General features: G+C 45.0%; 1 protein-coding gene across 5 annotated transcripts; it reads left to right on the plus strand.

Moving 5' to 3' along the window:
- Positions 1-562: 562 nt before the first annotated feature.
- On the plus strand, positions 563-25,234 carry etv1 (ETS variant transcription factor 1). 5 transcript variants are annotated; one of them, XM_069141911.1, is made up of 14 exons: positions 563-641; positions 1,635-1,767; positions 2,657-2,755; positions 3,399-3,489; positions 3,813-3,860; positions 8,788-8,841; positions 14,570-14,699; positions 15,711-15,899; positions 16,753-17,000; positions 19,578-19,649; positions 19,774-19,842; positions 19,950-20,119; positions 21,616-21,717; positions 23,182-25,234. In XM_069141911.1, the coding sequence occupies exons 3-14, from the start codon at positions 2,711-2,713 to the stop codon at positions 23,401-23,403; spliced, it is 1,440 nt and encodes a 479-aa protein (XP_068998012.1). In that variant the 5' UTR covers positions 563-641; positions 1,635-1,767; positions 2,657-2,710; the 3' UTR covers positions 23,404-25,234. The 5 variants fall into 5 exon arrangements, with proteins under 5 accessions (XP_068998012.1, XP_068998010.1, XP_068998011.1 ...); XM_069141909.1 differs by lacking the exons at positions 563-641; positions 1,635-1,767 and adding an exon at positions 2,005-2,312; XM_069141910.1 differs by lacking the exons at positions 563-641; positions 1,635-1,767 and adding an exon at positions 2,459-2,554.

The following is a 25,234-nucleotide window of genomic DNA, read 5'->3' on the forward strand; positions in this document are numbered from 1 at the left end:
ACCTGCGTCCCTCCGCGTCCTCGGGGCTGTTCGGCGGGGAGTGACACGGCGCTTCACTTCACATCCACGTCACCCTTCCCCGGTAACGGAGCCCCGCCGGGATCCAAGATGGCACCAGCGTGACCAACGACTGACGTCTGACGTGCACGTCTTTCCGGCAGGTGTTTGTGGTAGCGGTAAAGTTCCCCTTTCGGCGGATTTATCTATAGACAAGTGGGATTTTTTTTTTTTTAAATTACAACAACGACTTACAGTAAAACAACCGTTTTGAATTGACATTAGTTGCTACTTTACAGAAGAATCTTTTCGGACTAAAGGATGGATGTTTCATTTCTTTTCAAAAAGGTTATGGTGTCAACGTTTTACTTTTCCAGGTGGATTTACGGTAAAAATTCCACAAATAAAAAATGTATGTGGGTGGGTGGTTGGGGGGGGGATATATCGTCCGGATGTAGAAATGTACACTTTTAACAATATTTTTCCGATTTCTTCTTATAAATTCAAATTTCTATATAAATAAGATTGTGTGTAGCTTCTGTTCACTTTTAACCAGCTTGATTTAATCAGATCATGTTTTCTGTCTCTTGAGGGTTTCTGTTTGGTGAAGTCAGACCTTGATGGGTGCAGAAAAAAAAACCAAGGTAAGATGAGTAAACATGTGTTGCATGCAAGAGGAGGGATCCAGACGTATACTAAATGGATATAAAGCAATCAAAAGTAGTAAAATTACATTGTGGAGAAACACAATAATAACAAAGGAAGTAATACATGTAAAGTAAAACATTTTACTATTAGTAAACAACAAACTGACAAGTGAGTCAGCGCAGAGAAACAAAAGTACAAAAGATGATAAAAAAAAAACAAATGGCAGGTAAATAAAAGTGTGATTAAGTAATTAAATATAGTAAAAAGAAAATCCTTCCTGTTTTGGTATAAAAGGATTTGGTGGTCATTAAATATCTATTCGGAAGTCTCCCAATTAAATTTGAACATGAACCTTAGCGTAAAAAGTATTTTTTTTTTCCGTACTGAGCGATCCTGGCGCTGAAAAGTACTGAAAAGGTCAAAGGTCAACTTCTCTCACAAAATGTTCTGCCAAAAAATAAATAAAACCTTCACTGGTCATTATTGAACTCAAACAGACGGTGAGAGCGTCGCCAAATTTCACATTTGCTGAACTGGTGAATCTCAGCTGCTCACTGTTGGTGTCTGTATAGATGAGGGCGGCCTAATTTAGGGCCCGGGGGCCATGTTTGGACCACACCTTCATTGTTTTGGCTCACCACGGCATACGACAAGCCCGTACTTATTCTACTTGATCTCGTAACGAACCTTAACGACCACAAACGGTTTGTTGAGCTAAAAAGTTAATAATATGAGTTTCATGGCAAGGCACAGTGCTGTTAAATTACATCGTAAATATGAGGAGTTATGATATTCTCTCTTTGCTTATGGACTGGTTGGTGTGTCCTACGAGTTTAAAACAAATATTTTGTGTACAATAACACATTAAAATGACTACTTACTCACTACTACTGTCGGGTTGAAAATGTTTGTTTTATAGTTGCAGCTTCATTCATTTTGCAGCAGCATCCATATTTTTTTTAACTTTGTTTACTGTATTTATGTTCCAGATTCCTCCAAAGTCTTCAAGACGCATAATAATAAGTCTGGACAGACCCGGATGTAAAACCGCCACTGGCGGAGACAGACAGCAGTGTGTGAGCCGTCCCCGGTTTGGCCCGCTGACCTCAGCTTCGCTCACAGGTCAGTGCCTTCTGCAGGTCTCAACAATGTCTCTGTTACAGGAGAGGGAAAGAGCTGGTCCCTCCGGAGGCTCCTCCAAACACCGTTACCATGGACACAAACTTGACCCAGAGAGGGGTGAGTGGTGTGTTTGTGTGTGCGCGCTGTGTGCGCGCGCGCGTGTGTGTGAGGGTGATTTTTATAAACAGATTAAATTATGCTTAAGTTTAGTGCACGTGCTACTGTCTACTATTTAAAAAAAAAAAAAAAAAAAAAAGCGAGCACGAGAACATGGTCAGCGACTGCCGCTCGTGCTCACCGCCGGCGGCCGCGCGTGATTGACTGCCAGCAATCTGCTCCAGTGAAAGACATTGACAACCAATAGGAAGCGGAGTGCGGCTTGTTTCCATGGGAGGCCCCCGGAGGCGATGCCAAAGCCTGCTAGAAAGCAACACAGTGAGCGGGGGTGGGGTGGGGGGAGAAGCGCAGGCAGCAGCCGGGACTGTGGAGGAACCTGCAGCCGCTCGGTGCCACTCTGCACGCGGAGGAGGGAAAAGCGGCGCGAGGTAAGAGCACGTCGTATCCCCCTTACTTCCTTTTTTCTTTTCTTTTTTTTTTGCTGTAGTAAGTTTATGACATAACGAGAAGGAGGGCGGGAGGAAGGGAGGAGGAGGAGGAGGAGAAGGAGAAGGAGAGGGGGGGCATTTTCGCGGCGCCCTCGAGCTCCTCGTGCGCCTCGTTTTACGCACCAAATATGAAGATGATGAACTTCACTTCACGGCCGGAGGTGTTATTGTCGGCTATTGAAGTGCGTTTGAAAGCACAAAAAAAAAGCGAGAGATGATAAACCGTCATTCACGTGCCCGCTTCTCTCTGCTTCTTCCCCTTCTCCCTCGTGACTTTCTGAAAGGGCTCACCGGGACCGGAGACTCCGCAGACGGCTCTCTCGTCAGTCGGAACCAGGATGGATGGACTTCACGACCAGAGAGTGCCTTACTGTAACTCCAAAGTGAGTGATTACAAAATAAAAAATAATAATTAAAAAAAATAAAAATAAAGCTCTTTTCATGATGCCCTCTTCTTCTTCTTCTTCTTCTTCTTCTTCTTCTTCTTCTTCTTCTTCTTCTTCTTCTTCTTCCGGCTCCAACTATCAAACTGAAGGAGCTTCATTTCTGATTTATCATCTCTCTCGTTGCGAATGTCTGTTTTTCTGTTTTTCCTCTCTGCTGCTTTTGCCGAGGTTCATTTCTCCCCCAGAGGGAAAACGTTTTAAAAGTTTCGCACTCTCCATCAAAGACAAACAGCTCAAACAAGCTGCCCACTACTTCACACGGTGCACCGTGAAGCTCTTCTTAATTACAGTCTGATAAAGTAAAGCACAGGTGCCTTTGCATGGGGGCTGTTGCAAGAGCGCGCGTGTGTGTGTGTGTGTGTGTGTGTGTGTGTGTGTGTGTGTGTGTGTGTGTGTGTGTGTGTGTGTGTGTGTGGCATCAAATGAATGGCTCATTGAGGCTCTTTCATTTGCCATTTCAGTTGCAGCCAACAGCAGAATCACCGCTCCAGCAAAAAAGGAAAAGAGGAAAAAAAAAAAAAAAAACATTGATCTGTGCGTGTTTCTTTTCTTTTTCATATTTTTTTTTTTTTTTTTTTAGAATCTGCAAGAAAAGACAACAAGCAGCGAGAAGCCGGCGAATGACAGAAAGAGAAAATTCATTAAGTCCGACCTGGCTCTGGACACTGAAGGTAGGCGGCAAAAGGACAAGGGAGAGGAGAGAGAAGTTAATTTCACGGCTCCTAAACATTTAGCACAAAAAAAAAAAAAATTCAATTGGTTGGCGGCCACCTGCGCTGCCGGCTAACGACAAAATCTCAATTACAGCACGGCGGCCTGTGATGATGCTTCCTCGCGAGCCTCCGTCAGACGCACAAATTGACTTGTTATTAGCCGCACACGTGCCCACTGAGCTCCACATCGAGCCGAGCCGTAATGAAGACACTTGTTTTCTGATGCTTTGTTTTGTTGTTGTTTTGAACTGCTTCTTCTTCTTCTTCTTCTTCTTCTTCAGAGCTCTTCCAGGACCTCAGTCGGCTGCAGGAGACTTGGCTGGCAGAAGGTGAGTGTTTTAAAATCTCAGCAAAAAAAAAAAAAAGGAGAAGAGTTGGGTTTAAAAAAAAAAAAAAAAAAAAAAAAAAAGGTTGTGAGGAGGGAGGAACAAAAAAAAAAGAAAAAAAAAAAGCTGCCTGGAGTTACATGCCTAGCGTCGCAGTCCAATTAAAAGCCTGTGTGTGGAAGAGGCACCTTGTGTGTCATGCATACATTAGAGGCTGTGAGCGAGGGGGTCTTGAGGGAGAACCGAGGAGGCTCTACCCAGAGAGTGTCATCACAAATTACCAGGAGAAGGCTCTCCGACGCTCACTGTCTCTTCTGCTTTTGGCAGGAGCTAACGCGCTGCACGCCAGCCGCCGCCCGCCGCCGTTACCTCCACCTCCACCTCCACCTCCACCACAGCTCTCCTGTAGCCTACCAGCTCTCTCTCCCTCTCTCTCTCTCTCTCTCTCTCTCTCACTCGCTCCCTCCCTCTCTCATCTGCTCTGCCTCTCTCTCTCTCTCTCTGTGCTTCCTCTCGGCACACCTCTTCATCTCCTCCAGCTGTACCGTCGCCTCGTCTTCTCCACTTTCAATTCTTTGGTGGCGACAAAAAAAAAAAAAAAAAACTAAACTAAACTAAAATAAGAGAGCCAAAGATAGAGAATGGATTTATGATTATTTTTTTTTGTTCTTCCTTGCAAACTTCCACAAACAGTCTCTCCTCCTTTTTTTTTTTTTTTTTTTTTTTTTAAATATCAAACCATTTTCTTCGCTTTTTTTTTTTCTTATTTTTTTTTGTCTTCTCTGATGGCAAGACTTGCTCTTTGTGGTCTAACTGAGACGTGATGCTTCAGGATTTAAGCGCGAGCGTCCTCTTTCCGCCGTGTCTGCAGCACCGAAGTTTTGGTCAGTGGTGAATATCGTTCGTCATTTTGCTCTGTCTTTCTTTTCATGTGCATGTCGGACTTCATGACTTCACGACTTGTTGTATTTTGCTACGATTTAGCTTCACCCTTTAATGTCGGCATGTGAAGTTTTATATCTCAGCAGAAGGGAGAGTTTGATATGTCGAGAGAATATTTGGAGTGAAAAGTGTTTTCGGGCTGTTTTTGAAGTCGATTTTGTTTTGTCTGTGTAAAAACAGATGGAGCGTAAAGTCGCACAGTTTGCTTGGAAAAGGCGATTTGAAATCGTTGCTTGTTTTTTTGCATGAATACAAAATCTGAAAAAAGTCAAAACAAATAGTCAGTTTTCTTTAAGAAAAGGGGCCAAAAAACAAAGAAGTTTGTCAGTCACTTCAGTTGAAGTTGTGACACTAAAACTGTCTCTGGATGCTGTGTTACAGAAAAAGCCCCCCCCCCCCCCCAAAAAAAAAAAAAACCCTCATGATTTATTATTTGAATTTGTGTTAATTTGGTAAATTAACTTTCTAAATTAAGGATTGTTTTAGAAAAAGTGGGTATAAATGTATAAAACTGGACGTGGGTTGTAATTTAGGACTCCGATGCTTCCGATTTTGGAGACAAATTGCAGAAATCTTTTGACAAAATATCGTGTTTAGCAGCAAGTACTTCGACATTTCTTTTGTTTTATTTGCTTGTTTCATTCATGTCAAACAAGCCAATTACAAGTTGTGCATTGAGACACGTTTTATTGTTTGAGTTCCACGTATGAAATGCTGCCCTGCCAGAGAATATATCTCTTTAAACAAGCGCCCACGCTGTAAAGCCATAATTCTACTTGTAAAGTCTTAAAGTGTTCAATATAACTGAATCAACTTCAAGACTTTTTTTTTTTTTTCTAACAAAGGATTGAGTTGTAATACATCCGCTGGAAAAGTGTTGAGGGGGATTTTTTTTTTTTTTCTTCGCAGCCCAAAAAAAAAAAAAAGGGACTCAATCATTCACAGCTTCCATCTATTCTTTAACACATTTGAAAACGCTCGCGGTGCCATCCGAGAGAGAATTATTATTTTTTTTTTTTTTTTAAATGAGAAGTATCCTCGGAAACAGATATTGGAGCGGTTGAGCCGACTCTCGAGCGGCGAGCGAGGTGAGACGAGGCGGCGCACCGCGGGGCGTGAGGAAAAGAATAAGACACGATTTTAATATTTCAGTATCCAAAGTGAGAAAAGAAAAAAAAAAAAAAAAAAAAAAAGGAAAAGACGGGGCTTGATAGAGAAGTATTACCGTTAAGGATTACAGTTCTGCCTGTCGTGGATCAATGTGATGATGTACGCCTCAAAGATTGTAGATTTAATGAATGACTTCCTGTCCATTAAGATGAAAAGGAATACCTTCCCTCCGTTTCCTAAGATTTATTAGATCAGGTAATTGGAACGAGACGAGGAATTATGAGCGACGGGCCTGAATTTCCGACTTCCCAAAAGACCGAGAAGGTTGAAGGTTTCGACATTTGACGGGTGGGGTGGGGTGGAGGGTGGAAGGTGGGAAGGGGTGGGGGGGGGGGGGGGGTTGACCTCCTCAAACCACAACCACCCTCCTCTTCCTCCTCTTCCTCCTCGCACCTTTTTTTTTTTTTTTAAGTGCCTTCCTTGCCAGGAAAATGAAAAAAAAAAAAAAAAAAAAATCATCCCTTTCACAGATTTCTGGCTTTAAGATTATTATTTTTTTGTTGTTGTTGTTGTTTTTCGGTGCTTTTGTTAACGTGTTAATTTCCTCGGTGAAATTCGGATAGCATAATTTGTCTTGGAAATCAGCGCAGGCAACAACAACAACAAAAAGGGAAAATTCATTTAAATCTCAAGCGTCATCAAGTGCTGCTGCACCGGACTGTCTCGGGCCTCGTACAAACATCTCCGTTTTTTATTTCGCATCCTCCTTTTCTCCCTTCTGTCCTTCTGCCTACGTTTTGTGTTCTTTTTTTCCCGTCGTCGTTGTTGTTGTTGTTGTTGTTGTTGTTGTTGTTGTTTTGTGAATGGCGGCAGAGGTCCAGCTCTCTCCGTCTCTCCCCAGGAGTTTGTTGCAGAGATCAGCTGGCTCATTCACAGACTGAGGCCGGTGACTCATCCATCCTCTACTTCCTTTTTGGACACTGAGACGCTGCTGACTTCTTTTTGTTGTTGTTGTTGTTGTTGTTTCCATTTCTCCTCTTTCGTGTCCCTTTGTAAGTTTTGTCCTGAGTTGCTGCGCTGTCGTTGCTTTTGACTTAAAAAAAAAAAATTAAAAAAAAGGGGTTTTATTCCGACTTCTAATGGAAGGACTTTGATTTGTAAATGTCCGTGTCGTGGCCCTTTAAGAAAACAAAGTGGAATAATAAGCCACTTGTAAAAGGTCTCATTGCGTTCCAGCTGTTTTACACCAACAGTCGTTCACTCCCGGTTAACGTGCACGTCGCGTTGAAGAGAGTTGAACACAAAACACTTCCCCGTCTTTGTTTCGCTGATCCCCTTCACCCGCCAGACTTCTTCTTTTATTTATTTTTTTTTGGAGGGGGGGAGAATATGAAGTAATTTCTCCCTTTACATCTGTTAATTGTTTACTCTCCTCAATTCGCACCTCGGGTGAGACGGGGGGGGAGAAAGAAAACAAAACATCCCTGACCTTATCAAGAGTGACAAAAATAGAAAATCAGTCATTTTTCTTTTTTCTTTTCTTTTTTTTTGACGATCTCTCGACGTGCCGAGGCATGTTGGCGATGCTGCGATAATGAGGATCCACCTCATTGTGCGTATAAATAGACGTGCTGATGACACATTTAAATCTCTTTTTTTTTTATTTATTTTTTTTTTTTTTGCCTTTCGCTGGAGAGAATCAAAACTTTCTGGGACGGCAGAATAAAAAAAAGATTAAAAAAAACTGTCACTAATACACGTGAGATAAATATGCAAAGACGGCTAATTGGAGCCGGAGCGGAGCTTCATTATTTTAGCATTAGCCCGCGTGCAGCGGCGTTTTGAGGCGCAGGTGAAGCGTCGGGAGGTTTTTGGAACAGACCGAACTCGGTAGGTACAGGTGGATTCACCGGTAGGGAGGAAGCCAATTAGACACCGTTAACAATGGGTGTTTGGCTGCTGGCAACGAGCGAGGAGCCGAGGCTGCCGAGCAGTCAATGGACCAGGCGACCTCAGGAAGTGGAAATGAGGAGGCAGACGGTCAAACTAAAGCAAAAAAAAAAAAAAAAAAAAAAGTATTATCCTCCTCCCCCCCCCCCCCCCCCCCCCCCCCACCCCCTCCCTATCAAAATAAAACAAAAACGTCAGGCTGCGGTTCGGTGGAAAAATGTGGCTCTTTGTTCAACTTATTTAGTGGAAAACAATATTTTGAGGACATTTTGCGTGTTGCTTTTTTTTTTTTTTTATCTTCTGGTCACTCACAAACCTTTTTATTTTTTTTTTTTTTTTTTTTTTTTCAGCGGTCGTAAAAGTCAAATTTGATTATCGGCAAAACGAGACGCAAAGTTTCAGGTCTTGAGGTAAATAAAAAAGGCAACTCGTTTCATTCTTCTTTTTCTTTTTTTTAAGGGTTTCAATTTATGGTATTGATATAAGATTGGGGGGCGGGGGGTTTATGTATTTATTTACGACAGCGTACAAGAAGTCCTCAGAAGAGTAATTTGATTAAAAGAAAAATTCAAATACAAAAAAAAAAAAAAGACTTCAGGGTATGATAAAGGTATAAAAATGACTCGATAAAGCTTATTGTAACGTCAAATCCTTTTTAAACATATAAACATGGTTGCCAAAGACAAACCCCGTTAGACATATTTTTTTGGGGGGGGGGTGTAGTGGGTGCCAGCCGTGTCCTTTACGAGTCTGGGACGGGACAGGCCGACGTCCCAGGAGCATGTTTTTTTTTTTTTTTTCATTTCCAGAGGACGGTGTGATCGGTGCTGCGTCGTCCGTCAGCGTCGCAAACAATCATCCCCTTTCTTCTTCTTCTTCTTCTTCTTCTTCTTCTTCTTCCTCTTTCTCTTCTCGCTCGTGTCTTCAGCTCAAGTTCCCGACAATGACGAGCAGTTCGTTCCAGACTTCCAGACTGAAAACTGTGAGTAAGAGACCACACTTTTCTCCTCTTGTGTGTGTGTGTGTGTGTGTGTGTGTGTGTGTGTGTGTGTGTGTGTTGAACATCTGTGGTGGGGTTTTTTTTCACTCGACTTGTGCTTGTGTGTACTCGGTGAAAGTGGCAGTGTGTGTGTGTGTGTGTGTGTGCGTGTGCGTGTGTGTGTGCGTGTGCGTGTGTGTGTGTGTGTGTGTGTTTTTTCAGTGTCTCTCAGTCGCCTCACCTTTCGCTTGCACAAGTGCTGCAAGCAGTCTTGCGGGTTGGAGACAGGTGTACGAGTGTGTGGTGGTGGGGGTGGGGGTTGAGGGGGGGGGGATCTCTCTCTCTCTCTCTCTCTCTTTGCCAACGAGATATTATTGCGCCGTGACTTATTTGCATAAAGAAACATCAAAATATTGTGGCAGATGTTTGTTTTTTTTCGCAGGCGGTTGAAGTGATATTTTTAACTCCAGCGAGTCCAAACTGCTGTCAATTGACGGCTGTTTTGAATTTTTTTTTTAAATATAATCTCTTTTTTTTTTTTCATTTTTTTTTTTTTTAACGCTCCTCCTCGACCTCTCCTCGAAGTGTGGTTACGTTTTCTAAATCCGGCAGTGTTATATTAGTTACTACCACATTTATGCTGCTCAGCTTTAAAAAGCTCGGTTGGCCCTTCTTGTTCAACCCCTCCTCCCCCCTCTCCTCCTCCTCCTCCCCCCTCCCCCCCACTCCACCTTCAGCGGGGAATTTTACAGCATGAAAGCTTGTTTTGTTTTCTCCCCTCATTTTCTACATATTTCATCCCACGAAAGAACAAATTGTCGTTTCTAAGAACACTTCCTAAAAGTTAGAGGAGCGTCCCTTTCAACGTCCGACACGAGGACGAGCGCCGTCGGGTTTCCAAACCCGGTTGAGCTCTCGAGCGGGTTGCGCGCCGGTGACTGGTGACTTGGCACCGTCCGTTTTCTGGAGGAAGTAGGTGCCAAGGTGGGGACAGAAATTGAGTGAGTGGAGCTCAGTGGGACCCGGAGCGAGCACATGTCTTTCGGATGAGCCAAAACGTGCATGAAACTGTGAGAAAAAAAAACAAAAAACAAAAAAAAAACACCAAAACTGCGCGTCCACACCCGGCGTCTTGTCCTCAACGCCCTTTAACCTGGAAGCGAAAGCTCGAACGGAAAGGCGGGAGTTCGGACGAGGATGAAAGGTCACATCCGATATTTGCGTCGGAAAACCTTTCGTTTTCGGAGTAGATTGCAAAAATGTCGTGGCCATGGAATATTTGGGTGAAGATGAAGCCGGAGGAGGAGGAGGAGGAGAAATATCTCAGACCTCCGATTGCAGCCTGAAATCGTCGAGCAGGTTGCTGTTGGTTTTGCGAGGTTAAAAACCACAGACGGGTTTATATTTTCTTTTCCTCCTCCTGCCTCTAAACGACAAACACGAGAAGCTTCGGCTCGTTGGAAAAATGCTTTTTTTTTTTTTTTTTTTTTTTTAAGTAATTTTAGCTATTTTTAATGCCCCTTTTATCGACTTGATTTCATCTGGTGACTCCAGCTGCTTAAATTTATTTCATATTCAACTGTAGTTTTAAGTGTGTAAAAAAAAATTAAAAAAAAAAAAAAATTCTCTGAATATTTTTGACTGATTTTTTTTCAAGCAGCTGCATCACAGTCCAAAAAAAAAAAACAAAAACAAAAAAAAAAAAAAAAAAGTCCAAACCGTGGGTGTGAATTAGCCTGAAATCCAAGATGGAGGAGCGTTTTTGTTTTTGTTTTTTTTTACAGTGGAGAACCAGAGGTCACTAAGACTGTCCCGTTGTCCTTCAGAGGTAGCCGGGGTGGGTGGCCGCGGTGGCAGGAGACTGCTGACCATCTGAATTGTCCTGTTGGCAAACCCGCAGCAGACTGGAGAGGCACTACGACAGATGGCGGGAGGGTGAGGGCACCGTGGTTGGGCGCTCGAGCAGGCGTCCCAGCCGGCAGCTCTCCCATATGGGTTTCACCGAGCCGAGAGAGAGAGAGAGAGAGAGAGAGAGAGGGACGGTAGACGGGAAGAGGAAGGTGAAGGTGGAGGGAGGAGGAAGAAGAAGTTGAAGAGAAAAGAGATGAGGAGACGGAGAAGGAAATATCCAAGCGGCTTCGACGGGGACTTTACAAGACGGGCGATATTCATTTAAAACGACTAAAACCCACCAAGAACCTAAAACGTGCGCCGTCCCGAGGCCATGAGTTAGTGCACCACGTACAGTATGTACTACGTGACATAACGCACTCTCAGCTGGTGCTGGGGCAGCGTTTGGCCGTCGTGTTCGCTCAAACCAGCTGAAAATAGTCCCTAAAAAAAAAATTACATCGTTTATTCCTTTTGGAGTAACGTTTGCTAAAATATGTTTTATATGTGGGAGATTTTTTTTTTTTTAATCTTCAGCAGGAACGTGTTCACTCGGTGCCGCCCGCCACAACGGTAACGCATATCGAGAGACAGTTTAAAGTATTGTTAGCTTTTTATCTTCTCATGGGATTAGTTGACGGTAAAAAAAATTTTTTTTTTTAAATGTTTATCCTATTTTTGTGTATTTCATATTTTCCTTTTTCCAGTTTAAACTCTTGACTCACAAGTCAACTGTGAATGTTGTCAATTCGTCAAATTTCATTTAAACCAAATGCGAAGCATAAATATTTCCATTTAATGCCGAAAAAAAACAAACAATAATAATAATAATAAAATCTCCACGCCACTAGCAGAGTTAGCATTAACCAAAAAGCAACTTGTCCTGCCTGTTTAGCGGTACATGCCAGCTAGCTGGTAGCATTAACTAAATAAAGGTCTCGTTTTACTGTATCGTGAAATATTCTGAGGACTTTCGCGAAAGATTTTGAGGGATTACTAAATCTTATTTTTAAACTGAGCAAATTAAAATATATATAAAAGAAAAGTTTTAGTTTTGTACTCGTTTGGAGAAAATAAGATAAATATGAGCGATAAAATTTCAGTTTATTTTGTTTTTTGTACCTGGTTTTATGCCTTTTTTCTTATTTTTTTTTTTTTACCCTTTCCAATTGATAGGATGAGAATAAAAGATGAAAGCAGTAAAAAAAAAAAAAATTTTAAAAAGTATAGGAGAGGAAAAGAAACATCTGTGTTGAAAAGTTCTTACGATTGTTTGCCAGAAAAATGTGTTTAAAAAAAATGTGTCTCCAGCGTTTCGGCGGCCCGAGACTCGTCTTCCTCTTCCTCTTCCTCTCTCTCGGTAGTTTCCCCCCTCAATGTCAACTTCGCGCTCTCCGCCGGCGCGGCAGCAGAAAGCAGCGTGCGATCGGCCTCGCAGCGAAAGCGTCCTCGGGCCGAAGGAGGAGAAGGGGAAATTTTTCTTTGTCTCAAACTCCCGACACAGATGCTTACCATTAGCATAACTTAGCGGGGAACGAAGGAGGAGAGGGAAGGTGTAAAACGAGGCCACACGTTACCGGGCAGATCTGGAGCCGCCGTCATTTAACAACAAAGGCGAGCGCCTACAGAAGGTGAAAATGGAATGGGAGGTTTTTCGCCGTTGCCAAAAGACCTGGGTTTTGGGTTTTTTTTGTGAATGGGCCGGAGAAATATCTGCCAAAACGTCGGCTCCGGTTCTGCCAAAACGCACAGTTTTGAAGATTTCTTCGATTTAGCGTCCCGAAAGGATCGGGGCAAAGAAAACAGCGGCTGAAAAAAAAAAACATGAAATGATTAGAAACCCCGAGTGTCGGAGGTAAAATGCACAAAAAAAAAAAAAAATAGTCCTATTCGTTTTTTTTTTTTGGTTTTTTTTGCCTTTTTTGCCTCGACGTTTAAAAGCAAAAGAGCAAAGTCGATGACGGCAGAAACGAAAAGGGTAAAAAAAACAACAACAACATTTGCATTGAAGATAGATCCAGTAATTGTTCTAACTGCTTCTTCTTTAAAAACATCCCACCGTCCCGCTTGATCAATACGTAGATAATGAGAGCAATCAAGCAGCGATGGGCGCGACATTCTGGACTGAAGAGGAAGTCTCCTGTTTTAGTCGGAGGCGATGCCCTCGCTATTGATTTGTGTACCTTGGCACCCCGCTGACAAAATCTATTGTGACATTTCCATTTCTAATTTAAGGCCCCCCCCCCCCTCTAATGTGACGCTTGCTGGTTAAACAAGGCTTTTTCTTTTTCTTTTCTTTTTTTTTTTTGCATAGACCTCGTTTTTATACGTTTTACCCACGAAACCGAAGAAAAGAGACGCGGAGAAGAAGTCGCTCGTACTTGTGAGTTCGCGTGTTTGTTGTCGTCGGGGATTGAAAGCGACACTCGGAGGTCTTGTTTTGACTCCGTCGGCTCTCGACACCGATGCCAGCGTCGTCAAAAGGTCTCCCCTCAGGAAGTGTCTCTTTGACCTCGGATCGATGACCCGGAAAGGTCGCCCCCCCCCCCCCTCCCTCCCTCCCCAGCAAGTGGCTGCGAACAACCCCTGAGCTTTGTCACGCCGGGCCCGCGTGCCCCCCCCCCCCAACCCTCCATCCCCCCCACCCCCCCACCCCCGGGTGGGAGGGAGGGGGGGGCTCGGCTGTGCGTCAGCTGGGGTTGTTGGCAGGTCGACCCCTGCTCGTACGGCAGCTGTCAGTCAGCCGTGAGGAAAAAGAACTAAACAAAAAAAACATCCTCCTCTCTCGGCTCGGAGGAGGAGGAGGAGGAGGAGGAAAAATTGTCCAAAAAAACCCCCGCCGATTTGAGTCTCGGTTTGTCCCAGAGTCGATGGACTTCCTTTTATCCGTTCATAAATTCTTATCGCTTTGTGTGTGTGTGTTTTTTTGTTTTTTTTTTAACCATCTCTGAGCATGAAACATCAATCTGATGTCGCCCTCCCCCCCCCCCTCCCCCGATGGGCCCTCTCTCCCGGGCTTTGATACTCGCGGGACGGCCCGGCGGTGAGACGAACCCGAAGCCCGACTTCATTCTGACCGACTGGGTCTTCCGTCAGAAGTCAATCGGATTAGCGTTGATCATGACTGGAGATGATGGGATGTTAATCAGGACTGATCAGGCACTTAACAGCCTCTCGGATGCACCGGGCTCGCCGCGGGGCCATAGGTAGAGACCCCCCCCCTCCTCCTCCTCACCCCCCTCGCCTCCTCCTCCTCACCCCCCTCGCCTCCCCCCGCCACCCCCCTCCCTCCCAGTCGGATCAATGAGCCCGGTTGTTGTCGTCTGGAGCGTATTGACAGCCAGCTGAAAGCAGATAAAGCATTTATAGGAGCTCGCCGCACACCCGCTTTTATGATTGTCATATTTCACCAAACAGAGTCGCCGTGAGGAAAAAAAAAAGGCCGAAAAAAAACAAAACGAGATCTGAAGTGAGTCGTTTCCGCGAGCGACGGGCCTGAGACGTCAAAATCCTTCGGCTCCGTCCGCCGCGGGTACATGAAGGCAGCGGAGATTTCTCTGAAAAATTCGACCATTTTGGTTCCGCGTTCATTTTTGCGACCGCTTCGTCGAAAACGTAACCGAGGTCGGAGGTCAACCGAGCTCCAAAATAAGCGCGTACGTCAGCAGTTTCTCCGTCCGGCGATAAAAGTCGGGCAAAACACGAAGCGAACATTTTCCATCCGATTTTTTTTTTTTCCTCAGCTGCTCTGATTCAAAACTGAGGTGTTATTTTCAGCAGGAAGGTTTTTCCACCGTCGGCCGGTATCTGACTTGCGTTTTTTTTTTGTCTTCCTTCGCAGTGGCTTTCCACGGACTGCAGCTGAAGATCAAGAGGGAGCTGCACAGCCCGTGTTCAGAGCTGAGCTCCAACTGCAGTCAGGATCGGCCCTTCAAGCTCCAGTATGGAGAGAAGTGCCCGTACGGCATCAGGTGGGCGTCGACACCGCAAACACGAAGGACTCAAAAAAATAAATAAATCAAATCAAATAACACCGCCGGTACGACATTTTATCGCGAAGCGGTGAACAAAAAAAAAAAAAAAAAAACGGTTCAAAACGGCAGTTTATTTGCTTTTGGCCCCGAATCTTTGTTCCTCATCAGTTTTCGATCGTCCGCATTTCTTCGGTTTGTTCGGCTCCTCGTTTGATGTTTATTTAGTTTGAAAATGACTTTTGTAAATCAGGTGTAGAGTGAACCGCGGGCGTCTCATGTTATTTCAAATGAGCCCAAAGCACTTTGTTATATCAATATTTTCTTTCTTCTTTTTTAATAAATGACCATCATCGGGTCTGAGTGTTGCTTAGTTACACTCGATCGCCAACTGAGTTGATTTTTATGAGTGTTTTGTTACACTTTGTGATTCATTTGCTCACCCGGTGAGATCCGAGATGCCTACAGAGAGTGAAAAAAAAGGCAGTTTAGCGTTTCTCAGAGCTTCTTTTACATCCGAACCTCCACACAATATGACAAGAGATGCTGTAACTTTTCCGAATTCATCCATTGAAACAAAACCGTCTCACCTCTGAGCTCACATTTCATGTAAAAAAAAACCAAAAAAAACCTGAGGGCCACACAGAAAAGACATTTTCACCAAACTCCCTTTTAAAATCCACCAATTCAAGACGATAGGAAGTATTCATCATTTCATGCGACTTCATAAAAATCTGTTTTTTACGCGTCTTTCCAATGTTTTTCTCACTCGGTCGTTAAAAAGCGGCGTCACGAGCGGGAATGAAACGAGACGAGATAACAATAAGAGATGTTTTTTACTCTCCGAGTACGTTTTAACACCTTGAAGCCGGTCAGTAACATCATCCAGTACAAATGTGTACACTTTAATCTTCTTTTACGACGCAGCTGGTGCGGTGAATTCTCTAAATTCGGCCCCCTCCGGCGGCGCCCGAGGCGTCTCTGACTCGTCCCCGTTTGTCGTTGCCACAGTGCCTATGAGCAGAAGCAGCCCGCAGGAATGAAGCCCTCCAGCCCAGTGACGCCCCCCTGTAGCACCCCCGTGTCCCCCCTCCATCATGGATCCCCGACGGCCGCGCCGACGCCCAAACCGGACCGGACCTACGCCCACATACCGTCCTCGCAGCCTCTCCCCGACAACGCCTACTCCATGGACCACAGGTACCGACGCCCGCCCGACTTTCTTTTCACATTTACATGTGAAGCGCCGAGCTCAGGTTGTCACGAGGTCAGAGCCGCGGACGCACAGCAGAGGTTTTCAGTCACAGCAGGAATCTCATTGGTCGAGCGAGTCGGCGGGGGGCGGGGCCATGAAACGACACGAGCGAACTTAGTTATCGTGACCGCTTCAACGTCAAGGCGACGCATTTAAACCGCCGTGTTTTCATGCAGGATCACTGATCTCATTGACGTACTGAGAGGAAAAATAAAGAAAAGAAGCAGTAAAACTCATATTTTGTACTTTTTAGCGCCACAAAATTTACGGTTTGGAGTCGGGAAGATAAGTATGAGCCCGTCCGATGCTGTGGGGAGTCAAAAACAAAGGAAATCAGCTGCTCTGCATCTACTGCTTTGCTCAAGCTGCTTAACATCTGTCGCACGGAGGTTGAGTCCGCTGGTAACTCTGACCTTTGACCTAAAGCGTATTGAATTAGTCGATCAACAGAAAAATACAAATCTTAAATCTCAATTCATTTTTTTCAGCGAAACTTTTTCAAACATTTTCTATTTCCAATATCTCCGTTGTGACCATTTTCTGCTTTTCTTCCTTTTGATGTGATAATAATTTGCGTACTTTGTTTTTTTGTTTTTTTGTAACTAAAAGAAAAAGCACGTCAGGACGTCAGTAAGACATATGGTGTCCCATAGCGACGTATACAAGTCAGGTGATTTAAATCGTTATCACAGCAGGTGGTCTGACATCTACGGACGAGATCAAACTAAACGATACAAAGCGTGTTTCCGTTTGCGTCTCTCTCTCTCTCGGTAACGAATCCTGCGAATTCGTCCGCAGGTTCCGACGTCAGCTCTCGGAGCCGTGCCACTCGTTCCCGTCCCCGCCGACGATGGTTCGGGACGGCCGGCCCATCTACCACCGGCAGATGTCGGAGCCCAACATCCCCTTCCCTCCTCAAGGCTTCAAGCAGGAGTACCCCGACCCCTTGTTCGAGCACCCGGCCATGATTGGGGCGCCGCTCCCCCACGCGTACCCCGCCGGCATGATGATCAAGCAGGAGCCGCGGGACTTCACCTACGACTCAGGTGAGAGATTCGGGGGGGGGGGGGGAACATCGTTCGACTCTGGTAAAAGTGAAATTTGCCTTTTTTTTTTTTTTTTTTCCATTTCGCTGCCAGAGCATTATCATTTCAGGAATGGGAGATGACATGTTGGGAGTGAGAGAGGGAGGGGGGGGGGGGAGAAGGAGGAAGGGGGAGTGGCGTTTATTGAGTTTGCCCATTATTAGGGGAGGGGATCTGGTTGGGCCGGGTGTCTGCGCCGCTCGCCATTTCCTGTGGTGCTCTAATAGACGCGAGGGGGGCCTCGATGCCTGGTCGCGGTCCAGAATCTGCCCTCCCACGCTCGTCCGCTCCACTTTTTCCATTAGAGGAGCGAAGGGAGCTAATCGTCCGCCCGCGGCCTCGGCGGCGCCCCGAGGCTGCGTCGGGACATGAATGAACACTTGCCGGACTGCTGGGTTCATTCATGAGGCGACATGGAGGACCCAGGAGAGCCAGAGCTGGAGTCGGGGAGATAACGCAACCTCTTCCTATTGGGGGGGGGGGGACGAAAAGCCAAGACAACCGCGATTTATTTACTTTCCCGTAAAAGGGGCAAGTTCACTGTGTCGTCCGTCTCACTTGACAAATTGTCGCCCCGTGGCCAACAGGTCGGGGCCCGTGAGCAGATCAATTACTTGCATCGTCAATTCATTTATTTTTTTTTACGATAATTTTGTCTCAATATGACAAACAAATTCAAATAACGAGCGCCCGGAGGTCAACGTGACGTCTTCGGATTATTTATTTTGCGTAAAATCTAAAGATATTTCATTTCCAGTGATATAAAAACCTTGAGGAAAAAAAAAAAAAACAGCTATTTCTCACATTTCAGAAGCTGAAACCGGTGAAATATCTGCATTTTTGCCTTCGTTCATTCTCAGATTTACCAGCAGTAAACACGGTAAAGGACACAGTACAAGATAGAGATCATAAATAAAGAGAGAGAAGTTGTATTTAGTTAATTGTGTTGCGTCCATGACTGAACTGAACTGTGTGTCCACGCCGGAGCATCAGAGTGAATTTATGATCAGTCACAGAGGAGCATGTTGACTGGAGCAGGCCTGTTGGAAAGGATGGGAGGGGAGCTGGTAATTTCATTAGCACCAATTTCCTCTACAAGCCCATTACTTTGATGAAGCTCAGAGAAATGTTTATGGGCCTAAATGAAGGGCCTCGGTCTGTTTATTGAACATTCACTTTGTAACCTGTTTGGCCGTTTTTTTTTTTTTGTTGTTGTTGGGGGTGGGGGAGGGGGAGGGGAGTTATCGCAGCATCTCGTCTCGTGTCGTGGGAGGTTCTGACGTCTACAGCAAATAAACGAGTCAATCGGACCGCGCTGGAAAGCAAACTGGAGAATGAAAGCTGTTGTGCAAAGAATTATATGACTGAACTGAAAGTTATTTTAATCACCAAAAAGGCACAAAAAAAAAAAAAAAAAAAACGTTACTGTATGAAAGCACATTTTTGGTTTAAACATGACACAACTGAATGTTTCTTAAAGTCATGAAGGGAGTCCAGGAGAAAGTCTGATATCTCATTCAATCCACAATGTTGATGGAGTTAAGAAATAAAAAAGAAAAGAGATTGAGAAGTTGACCAGAGAGGACCGAGTGAAACTTTTGCCGTTATTAAAGGCTCCGCCCATATTTTGCACATTTTACTTGACACCTGTGAAGCAGTTTTCTTCAAGTCTTTAGTGTCAATATTAAAGTTTCATGACAAAATATGGAACAGTCCAAAAAATACCTTTAGGTAGAATTTATTAAAAAATATTTTAATTACAGAATACTTCATGAAAATCGAGTTTTTAGCCTGGTTGTTTTATATGCTTGAAGACACATCATACGAGCGGCGGAGGGGTGGGTGTAGATGGAGGCGGGGACTATCCGCACGAATCATAGAGCCGCACCCACTCAGTGTAGACTGTCTATAGAAATAGGCGTAGTTTCCAAGTTTAAAAGTGAAACCAACGCAAAAGTGCCTCGAAGTGCGATACCACCAAGGGCCACTAGAGGGGACGTCTCCGATAAATTTGGCAGAAATGAGTGTCGCTACGTCGGATTCAATCACTTGCAGTAAGAAGCCGATTGAGAGGACGAGTTCTTTGAATAAAAAAATTTAAAAAAAAAGGACAACTTTTAGCTGACGTGCTGCACTCGCACGATATTCTGTGAAAACGTCAAAGAAACCAACACCTGCAGGTCCGTTTAGTTTTGATCTGGAAAAGTGTGTCATTTTGAACCCTCGTGTTGTAAGAAAACTTACATCATGTCGGCTTGCGTTTTTTTTTTTTTTCCACGCGCGTTTCCTTGGGTAGTAAAACGCCGCTCCGGGCCGAGCGTCAGCGGCGCGAGGTAGCGAGCTCGCCCGCGGCTGCGAGCCGTCGCAACGCCGACGCCGGAGGGCCTTTTTTTTTTTTTTTTTTCCTTTTTAATCAGAGCCGGTGGTGCATTGAGCGAACAGGCTTCTTGACTCGCTCTCAGATAAGCGAGATAGCGTTCTCAATGCTGCCTTCGGGCCCTTTTTAACACCCGACTCTCCTTCTCGCCCGGCTTTCAGCTGAAGTGCCTAGCTGCCATTCGGTCTACTTACGGCAAGACGGCTACCTGGCTCACGCCAACCGGACCGAAGGTACCGACGACGATGCGAGTGGATGTTGTGACGATGTTGCACTTCTGGGTGAACATCGTATCGAACGGTAAATTTTCTTTCTTTTCTTTTGTTTGTTTGTTTTCTTGATCTCGTTTTTCTCCAGGTTGTATGTTTGACAAAGTGGCGAGGCACTTCTACGACGACACCTGCGTGGTGCCCGAGAAGGTCGAAGGTGAGTCCAACGCTCTTGATGGAAACCTTCGAATGCCACGACGTGTTCGTCTTGTTTTCAAACTGCCGTACGATAAACGACTTTTTGTGTTTCGGGGCGTCGGGCAGGCGACATCAAGCAGGAGTCGGGCCTTTACCGCGAGGGCCCGTCGTACCAGCGCCGCGGCTCGCTGCAGCTCTGGCAGTTCCTGGTGGCTCTGCTGGACGACCCGTCCAACTCGCACTTCATCGCCTGGACCGGCCGCGGCATGGAGTTCAAACTCATCGAGCCGGAAGAGGTGAGAGGCTCGGAAGTACATTCGCTGACGCGGCTCCACCCTCGCCTTTAATACGTCGCGGTTATTTTTGTGTTGTTTTTTTCATTTACGGTAGCTCTCCCACCCGGCATTTCGCCACACGTATCGTAAACAAATAAACCGTCGAGCCCTTCGACGTGTCGCTCGAATGGTGACGGGTTAACCGATGATGTGAGGATTCGCTGCTTGTGTCTGTTTTATATCATCGCTGTTTAAATATTTTTGGTACTCGGACTTTCGGTGGCAAAAAATTTTTTTAAACTATTTTCTGGCATTTTATAGACCTAAATGACCCAATTAAAGACAAAACAATGAATTGGTGAATCAATAAAATGAAGTAAATGAAGCAACTCGCAGTCCTGATTTGCCGGCGCGCCGGGTGACTGTGGATCTTCAGGATGCTGCGTCTCAATTTGCTCGTACGAGAGCAAGAAAAAAAGAAAACAAGGTTGCGCAATACACGAAGGGAAAATCAGACGATGTCAAAGGTCGACAGGTTAAGAAGTGATGAATAATGTTCTCTGCAGTCATTCCTGGATTAGTCCCAATATTTTTTTATTTTTTTTTTTATATATATATTTATTTTGCCCTCAGCCACATCCAACCGACTGACCCTCAGCCGCTAAATATTTCACAGGAGCATATTCCTAAAAATATGAGCCGTGTCGGCGGCTGGGAGCGTTTTGAAACGGAGACAAGAGGCCGAGTGTGTTGCGCGGCCCGCATCGCACACAGTGGGGGCTCAGTCTCTGCTGCTCGCTGCTGGAGGACGGGAGGAGGATGCGGGGCGCCGCGGGTCGGGGGTGGCGGGGGTAGAAGAAGAGATAGAAGGTGGGGGCGGGGGGGGAGGGAGGAGGAGGGAGTGTGGGGGTGGGGAGGAGGAGGAGGAGGAGGGGGCTGGCAGTGGTCCACGCTGTCCGACGGTGTCTGGAGGCCCGGGGCCAGCTGCAGCTAACAGGGGGGCCCATTCATGCCATCAGGTGACCGAAACGCATCCTGCGGACAAACGCTAAGCGAGCGGCTGCGGCAGGTGTAGCGCCGCCAACGGCTACGAGGATCGGCGGTGCAAAAAAAAAAAAAAAAAAAAAAGGGGAAGAGAGCAAAAGTAGAAGAAAAAAAAAAAAAATCAGAAGCCGTGGGTTTGGACGGCGAGGACCGGGCGGGCGGGCGGGTGGTCCGGTAGACAGGTGCTGCAACATCTGCTGCCTCCTCCGCTGGGCGTGTGACAAGCTCCTAATGAACACATCCCAGCTCAGGTCCGCTCAGGCTGGACGCGCTCTTAATTACCGTTATTAGGAAAATACGGATTAATAAGTTCACTGTGACATTTCAGCTGCCGCCGCGGGTCTCGTCAGGGAATCAGGTCGAGCGTGCGTTCCTGGCACCGCCCCTGTTTACCTGACTGTCTTTGTGTCGTGTGTGTGTGTGTGTGTGTGTGTGTGTGTGTGTGCGTGTGTGTGTGTGTGTGCGTGACGAAGGTGGCGCGCCGGTGGGGGATACAGAAGAACCGGCCGGCGATGAACTACGACAAACTCAGCAGATCGTTGCGCTACTACTACGAGAAGGGAATCATGCAGAAGGTAAAAACATTTATTTTGTTTTTATTTTTTTTAAATCGTCGAAAGGCAGAAAAACAGCGAAAAAAAGAGTTTAAAAAAAAAAATAAAAATAAAATCATCTGAAACACTGACAAGAGATCCAAAACGTGCTTCCAATTTAAAGGAATTTAAAGGAATTGGGTTGATAAAAAAAATAAAATAATCAGGAGCAGAAATGACACTCTCCAAAATGACCATTAAAATAAATGAGATTGAATAACAGCTGAACGCTCTGATCCTCCTGAACACACGTTAATGAGACGGATTGACACCACCTGTGTTAAATGACCATCATCTGCTGCTTTCACACAGGTGGGAATAAAGGGGGAGGAGCCACTCAAACATGGGGGGGGGGGGGGCTGCTGGGAAAAAACAAGGGTGGAAATGCAAACAGGTTTTTGTGGGTGTTGGGGACTTTTTTTTTTTGCCAAGACACGGAAATTTAGCTGTTTTATACCAACAGCTACGAATGCAGTCCCTTTGATGGATGTCAATCTCCCCATCCATAACTAGTTAAATTTTTTTTTTTTATGCTGTGAGCAGCTCCTCCATTTTTTTTTTTTCATTTTTTTTTTTTTTTTGATGTGCGTTACTCTGTCAGAGAAAAAAATGTCCAACAATGTGAAGCTCAAAAGCAGGCCGAGTGTTATAATGCAGAATGAATGATCGAGTTGAAACCAGGTCTGACAAGTCAGGCCGACGCAGAAGTGCAAAAAGCTTCGGCTCCATAGACTCCCATTCAATTTCTCTCATGAAATACAAAGTCAATCATTTCTTTTTTCCAAAAGTCGAATTGGTGTCATTCGCTAAAGTCGCTCTGTCTTATTAGTTTTCTGGATGAAAATAATCACTAATTAGAAATTAGGCCTCAAAAAGCGGTATGTTTGGGGACGTGTCCGTTTGATTGACAGGCCTGTTGTGCAGTCAGGTTTTACGGCGCGGGTGGGCGGGGCATAGCGTCCTCAGGGTTCCCAAACAGATAGAGTCAGAGCCGCCGCTAGCTCCGCCCCCAGCTCGTCCAAATATGGTCACTCCCGGCTCCCAAATAGAAAAATGTGCCAAAATCCGAACTCGAGGCTTCACACACCACTTTGTTAAAACTCAGTGGGCGGAGCTTAAAGAAGCGCAGCTGGTAAATTTAACAATCGGACAAACTTTAAGATGAAGTTCTGAAAAAAAAAAAAAAAAAAAAAAAAAAAAGGCCAAATCTGCGACAGACGTCCTGAGAAAAGTCGTCCTCTCCACTACATCGTACTCTAAATCACTTCTCCACCAGGGTGGGAGCGGAGGCAGAGTTTCCTCCAATCTAACTTCACTAGAAGCCATTTTTGTAGTTTGACTGCCGAGAACGTTGAAGAAATAAATCATATTATTATTATTATTATTATTATTATTATTATTATATTGTTATCCGTGAGATGTTACCGGACCGTCCTTCCTCTCCAGGTGGCCGGCGAGAGATACGTCTACAAGTTCGTGTGCGACCCCGAGGCCTTGTTCTCCATGGCGTTTCCCGACAATCAGCGGCCGGTGCTGAAGACCGACATGGAGCGGCAGATCAACGAGGAGGACACGGTGCCGCTGTCGCACTTCGACGAAAACATGGCCTACGTGCAGGAGGGGCCCTACTGCCAGCCGCACCCCTACAGCGAGGGCTACGTTTATTAACGTCAGCCCCACGCGCGCACACACACACACACACACAGTCAAACACACACCTCCACTTAACCCCCCTCGTCCTCTTCCTCCTCCTCCTCCTCCTCCTCCATAGGTCTGAGACATGTCCTCTAATTCACAGTCACTCCGGGAATAAGACTGAACACACCTGCAGCGGAGTTTCCCTTCCCCTCGATCTGTATACTCACACACACACACACACACACACACACACACACACACACACACACACACACTCTATTTTTTTTTTTTTTTTTTGCTCTTGTCTTTCTGACGTCCAAACCGCACAGCAGGATGGAGAGTGCACTTTATGGACAGGCTAACCTGCCGGCTGGCTATGTAACGGGCTTTCTTTTTTTTTTTTAAAGTCGTTTATGTTTGTACATTAACGTGGGACTTCTTCTGTTTTATTTTTATTTGCTGAATTTTATTCGACTGATTTTTGAGCGTGTGCCGCCCACGGTGAGACTGGACTCCCCGACGGCTAATTCGCGGCCGCAGGAGGTCGAACTCCGCCCGTACTCTCTTTTGATCTCCCGCGAAAAAGTCTCTCCGCCACGGTGCAGCGAAATCGAAGGACGGCCCTTTTACTGTTGGACTCTTCAGCCGCGTCCTCGAGCTGCCGTCCCCCGTCCCCCAGGAAAACGTATCGTAACGATCCTTTTGATGGTGAAGTGACACTTGCAAGACAAAAAAAAAAAAAAAAAAAAAAGTAACGTGATTATTAAAAGAGACATTTTAACCATCGGGGGAAGGGGGCGGGGTGGAGGGGGGCGAGGGTCCCCGGGGTCCTGAACGCAGCGCCGCCGTCCGTCAGCGATCTCCGTCCCCCTTTCGTCCGATCGAACTGTAGATCTCATCACGTAGGTGTTTTTTTTTTTTTTTTTTTTTTTTTTTGCCGTAGCTCCATAAACTCCACCGGATCGGTTCTCGAAACAGCCACAAGAAAAGAAAAAGAAAAAACAAGGAAAAAAAAATAATAAACCAACCTTTGTGGCTCGGTAAAGACTTTGGGCACACGTGGATGCAGGAAGAGGAAACGTACCGATGAAAAGACTTCCTTTTTCTTTTTTTTTCCTGCAAAGCTACAGGCTGCTGTAAAATAACCCGTTCACTGTAAAACATCCGCTTCCTTTGTATTCTGAAATGCATCCGAGCAGAAAGTCATTCAGGTGTCCAGTTTTTTTTTTTTTTTTCCAATGATTAACAGGTGTAGTGTGTGTACAGTTGAAGTGGATACAGCAAATTCAGGATTTATCGACTGAAGAAAAATAAATAAATAAATAAACGATTGATTTCATTGGCAGAAACCATTAAAACATTTTTTTTTTTTTTAAATACCTAAACATGAAATCAAAATGTTTCCCTTTGAATTGTTTCCGTTTTCTTCCAGGTGAACATGAGGTGTATATTTTGCTTAAAAAATAACAACAACAAAAAACTTGCTTTGCCACCGATAGGTTGCTTTTTGGGTCAAAAAACATACGAGAACTATTCCGAGTTTTATAACGTGATGAATAAAAAAAAATAAAACAAAAAAAGTCAAAATGCTCCATTGTGTAATCGGGTAAACGCACATTTTGTTGCTGCTTCAAACTGTTAAGTGTATTTTTTAGTCTCAAAAAAGAAAAGACGTGCGGCAGCTTGTGGCCTGCTATTCTGGTTTTCTGTTTTTTTTTATTTTTATTTTGACATTTTATTTTTGTTCAACTTAAGCATTAAAAGAATCTGCTCTGTCTGGAGTTTTGTTCTTGAGGTTCACGTGTGTGGGATGGGATTGGCAATAGGAAAAATTCTGTAATAAAAAGTTCTGAAAACCAAA

The sequence above is a fragment of the Embiotoca jacksoni genome, unplaced genomic scaffold (assembly GCF_022577435.1).
Source record: "Embiotoca jacksoni isolate LCO1_2020_lvr unplaced genomic scaffold, fEmbJac1.0.p SCAF_93, whole genome shotgun sequence".
Lineage (NCBI taxonomy): Eukaryota > Metazoa > Chordata > Actinopteri > Embiotocidae > Embiotoca > Embiotoca jacksoni.

Coding starts and splice junctions, on each gene's coding strand:
- etv1 (XM_069141909.1), top strand. CDS start 2,175: ATGCCAAAGCCTGCTAGAAAGCAACACAGTGAGCGGGGGTGGGGTGGG. Junction 15,900..16,752: donor GCCTACTCCATGGACCACAG/GTACCGACGCCC, acceptor ATTCGTCCGCAG/GTTCCGACGTCAGCTCTCGG. Junction 20,120..21,615: donor AACTCATCGAGCCGGAAGAG/GTGAGAGGCTCG, acceptor TGCGTGACGAAG/GTGGCGCGCCGGTGGGGGAT.